Source organism: Ostrea edulis, chromosome 2, assembly GCF_947568905.1.
Source record: "Ostrea edulis chromosome 2, xbOstEdul1.1, whole genome shotgun sequence".
Taxonomy (NCBI): domain Eukaryota; kingdom Metazoa; phylum Mollusca; class Bivalvia; order Ostreida; family Ostreidae; genus Ostrea; species Ostrea edulis.
Window position 1 is genome coordinate 78,596,740 of NC_079165.1, and position 5,000 is coordinate 78,601,739.

At 34.5% G+C, this 5,000-nt stretch overlaps 1 protein-coding gene across 2 annotated transcripts in view; it reads left to right on the forward strand.

The window, feature by feature from the left end:
* The window catches only part of LOC130051864 (uncharacterized), a 47,476-nt gene that overhangs the window by 26,594 nt on the left and 15,882 nt on the right, over window positions 1–5,000 (forward strand). For both annotated transcript variants that reach the window (XM_056154832.1, XM_056154833.1), the window contains one exon: window positions 883–1,062. In XM_056154832.1, coding sequence (XP_056010807.1) covers window positions 883–1,062 — 180 coding nt within the window. The remainder of the gene's footprint in view (window positions 1–882; window positions 1,063–5,000) is intronic.

The following is a 5,000-nucleotide window of genomic DNA, read 5'->3' on the forward strand; positions in this document are numbered from 1 at the left end:
AGAACTGCACACGTGTAAGAAAAACTAAATGCATGCCTATGATGGTGATGGAGAGTAGGAAGGCCTCTACCAAAATTGTAAATTTCATGATCCCTGGGGTAAGGGTTCTGACCCCAGGGTGGGGCCAAACTTGTTACTGTTTATGTGTAAAACACTTAAATAACATCTTTAGTGCTATTAATACTAAATTGAAACTAAATAGATAGAGCAGAGGTAGTCTTTTACCAAAATTATAAATTTGATGATCCCCAAAGTAAGGGTTCTGACCCCAGGGTGGGGCCAAACTTAGTATATAGTATTTATGTGTAAGTTACTGATACTGTCTAAAATCTAAATGCATACTTAGGAATAGCAGAAAAGGATGTACAAAAAATAGTGAATTTCAATCAAAACCCAGGGTTATGACTTTAGGATAAATCCAAATTAGTCATATCTTTTGATGTTTTAATGTTAATACACCTATTTTTTTAAGCCTTTCATCAGTGTATGCACTTTTGAGGGCAGTGAAGTTTTAAGAACACATCTTGTACACATAGCCCATGGAAGTAGTGATACTTTTTCACTAGTATTCAGAAGATTTACCTGCTTTAACATTGCAGATTTATTGGATTTAGAATTTTTTAATATTAGAAATATTATCACTTTCTACAGTATACAGTAACTTGAGAGAATTTTCATAGAATCTAAAGGTATTCAAATGCTTTGATCAAGAAGCGGAAGACTCCTTTTGATTTTCAGATTTCTGTCCGTCTGACTGTCTGCACTTTCTATGGCATGCAATAACTTCAGTTTTCCATTGGAAGACTTTCATTTGTCGGACAGGTATCCTTTGCATGGCCCTTTCTGACTTGTCAATTTTCTAGTTATTTCACTCTTTTTCAGAGGTCTTTCCAAAAATTAGAAAATTCCATCTGTGCACTGAGTTTCTCCCGAGACGTTGTGGAAAAATACCATTTACCTTTAGTGAAATCGTTGTCAGAAGTTCTTTCTGATTGGAAGCTCCAGACCAAGCGAGTGTTGATACTGAAACCAGACGACCTCAACGTCATCCCTCCCTCCAAGGTAAGGAATGAATGGCTTGTTAGTTTGTATTATTGGGGTATATATAAACAATGGAAGGTTGTGAATAACGCAGAAATAACCCTGCTTATATTTTTATCTTTTGAAAAAAAGGGGGCATATTGTTTTGCACTTATATTGTCAATTGGTCTGTAGATCAAGTTTTGTCCGATTAATATCTAAAAATCCCTAAGTGCTTGACAGTTACCAATCTTAGTACAGTGGTTGCTCCTTAAGAGTAGGTGGCCCTTATCAATTGTCAGATCACAAGGTCAAGGGTCAATCTGTTGGTCTTTAGACCAAATATTGTCTGCTCAATACCTAAAGATCCCATTCCTTGACAGCCCCTAGATTATAGATGACCTGTAGTGATTTATAGGTCTCAATGTCAAAGGTCAGGGATCATTCTGGACATAGTAAGATATTTTCTGCTCAGTACCTTGAGAATGCCCAAATTCCAGGGTCAAATTGCATGAACATAATAAGATATTGTCCGTTCAATATCAATAGAATCCTTTGCTTGACATTTACCAAACTTGGTACAGCAGTTTTCAAAATTAGTCAGTGGTCCAAAAACTAAGAACAATAAAATTGGGCACTTTCTGTTGGGCTTGTGATTCTCAATTTCAAAAATTTTCAGAAGCGCAATGAAATGATCTGCAGTTTGAAATGATCCGACTATTATACCATCACTAAGAACAAGAAAATAATCTAAGAAAAGTTAGATTCAAAGCTGAAATGTGAACAGAAAAGAGATAGATTAATAGAATCCTTCATTAGTACGAGTGTGGGATAGGGAAATTCCACCGAGGGGACAAGATTCGCAGTCTAGGACGAGGCTTTGCCAAGTCCTAGACAGCGAATCTTGTTCCCGAGGTGGACTTTCCCTATCCCACACTAGTAAATAATGAAGGATTATTTTTCTCACATTTTATCTACAGTTTAGTGCACAAATTTAGGAGCTTTAAGAAAATTCTGAATTATCAAAATCCTCATTTGAACTTCGATGCAAAAACTAATTAGATAGGCAGAAAGATCATACTCAAAAATGGTTTACACTATAAGTGTAAACTAAAAACCCCAAGGTTGTCCAACAGAAAGCTATATACATTAAGATTTAAAGATAACAATGTAAAATATGTTTACTTCACCGTGTAACATAAATCTTCACCGTGTAACGTAAATCATAGAAAATATATGACGTCACAATCAAATGACGTCGCAGCAGTGTGAGACAGAAAAATCTCACATGGCTGTCTCACATGGGTAAAGTCGATCTCACACTGGTGATAATGTGAGAAAGATAATTCCTTCCCCAGCGAAATGAACAATGCAATAAAACAACATAATAAACTTTAGTAATGGCACAAGTATATTTCCTGTAGATGTACAGATATAGTTAATTAAAAGCCGAGGTTTTCAGCCAGTCAGTTCTCCTCAGATAAATTATGTACAGGGCAGAACAAATTTTTGGCAGGTTTGAAGCCCCGAGGGAACTCTGCTAGCTTGTATATACTGTCCTGAATACATCTGTGTTACTGGTACCTGCATTACCTGTACGTTTTCGTAAGATTGATATATTTGGGAAGTCATTTTTCTTTGCAGGTTAATCGAAATGTTAATGATTAAATCTAAAGTATCAAATAAAGCTCTATAAATTTATTTTATATAAATGAGGACGTTGGCCATGAAAAATTAGGCAGAATATTCTTTATTAAAATCATTGTTTCTGCATAAGTTTTCTTGTATCCATTTTTAGAGGTCGGACATCGCATTATGATGAAAATATAGACATGTGCCATGAGTCCTGTTTACTCATAGGGGTGATTAAATTGAATTCCAAGTATGAGGTTTTTATTATTCATTTATCTAAAAAGAAATCGGAGTCTATGTTTTACCAAGTCTTCCGGTAGTCAATTTTATTAGAATGTCCTATCTACATTAATTTATTATCGTATTGAGATCGGGTTGTATAGTGATGACACGAGTGCACTGCTCATCGCGCAGACGATCATAAAAAAAGTTCACAGGACTCGTGATCGTGCTGCTTATGAACCAGGAGTCTGGAATTCGCTTTGAAAAATCACTAGTGACAACCCTGATGTGGCGTGAAATTGGAAGACTGGATCTAGACCTGCAGTAAACAGGTTGTGGATTATAGGTGTGATGGTCAAGAGACCTAAACATTGCACCATATGACTTGCATAACTTAGTAGCTTGTCCAAATGATGCCTGTTGACCCACTAGGCTCAGTAATGTTGGGGAAAATAATTGATTTAAAAAAACATGAAAAAGAGCACTGCTTCATTATTTTTATTTTAGCTTATAGGTTTTCATTTTTGCCTGTGGATTTTTTACCCACAGGTTAAAATTAGCCTGTGGTAGAAAAAGTTAATTTCGACCCCTGAAGGAATGCATGTAGGTTTTAACATTACAATTAAAAATATATAAAAGAAATGCATATAGGTTTTAAAATTACAATGAAATAAAATGAATGCATGTAGGTTTTAACATATTACAATTAAATAAAAGGAATAAATGTACATGTACTGGTTTTAAAATTACAATGAAATAAAAGGAATGCATGTAGGTTTTACCACATATAGGTTTTAACATTACAATAAAATAAAAGGAATGCATGTAAGTTTTAACATTACAATAAAATAAAAGGATTGCATGTAGGTTTTAACATTACAATAAAATAAAAGGATTGCATGCATGTAGGTTTTAACATTACAATTACAAATAGCAGCGACTTTTGTAGAGTTCTCTTACTTGCATTGTGAAAGCTTAATGAAACAATATATTCAAGAGATCAAGATCATTGTGGATTCGGGTTAGAATAGTCCTGTGGGGATCCGGGTTAGAATAGGTCCTCGGTACCCCTTGCTTGATGTAAAAGGCGACTAAATGGGGCGGTCCTTTGGATGAGGCCGCAAAAACCGAGGTCCCATGTCACAGCAGGTGTGGTGCGATAAAGATCACTCCCTGTCCAATGGCTGAAAACGCAAAGCATAGGCCTTAATTTTGCAGCCCATCACTGGCAATGGTGACGTCTTCATATGAGTGAAAATTCTCGAGAATGATGTTAAGCAATCAAGAGATCAAGAAAGGAAACTCTTCAAGTTTTACATGTGATTGGTCAACAGACTTTACAGGTCAAAACTTGAAACTGAAAAAATCTATTTTGTATTTTAAGGTATTCAGTGTATAATGACCATATTTCATATCTAATAAATGCATGGTGGAATTTTTGTATTCATGGTATCATTTTGAAGGGTTCATCAAATAAAAATAATCCACCATAGGAATTTTCAAAATTCTGTTTACTGCTTGATTTATTTCACCTAGAATTTAAAACATTGAAGTACATGGGAAAAGCATGTTTTATTATTACAATATTTTGAAAAGAAATTATATTTTCATACAAATCTCTTGGTAGAAAGTTACATACACTTTCTCTTAATGAAAATATGAAATAAAATTAATCATTGACCACACACATTTTTAGAAAATTAGATTTTTCTTATTTTTACAAAGGGCAGACAACTCTTCCAAAAAGTCTTAAGTGCAAAAAGGTCAGCTTCTAATCATTCACCGGTCATGTGAATTTCATCTGCTTCACTTTCATCATTATTTAACAATAAACATTTATGTTGATCTAAATCCTTCAAAATTGTTCATTATCCTTTCATTATACATGGAATACCTTAAAACAATATATACATAAAGATATGAATCTACAGTGAAACTACTGTAAACCGGCCAGCTGTTGGACTGGAAAAAAAACCGGCCGCAGTTTAGAGGGGTACTGGCCGGTATACCGAGAATTTAGCATTTAGAGACATTTCAGCTCAATTTTTATTACATATTTCATTGACATACCACAAACCATATAATATGGTGTTCAAGGACTATTATTTCACTATTGGAAATAAAAC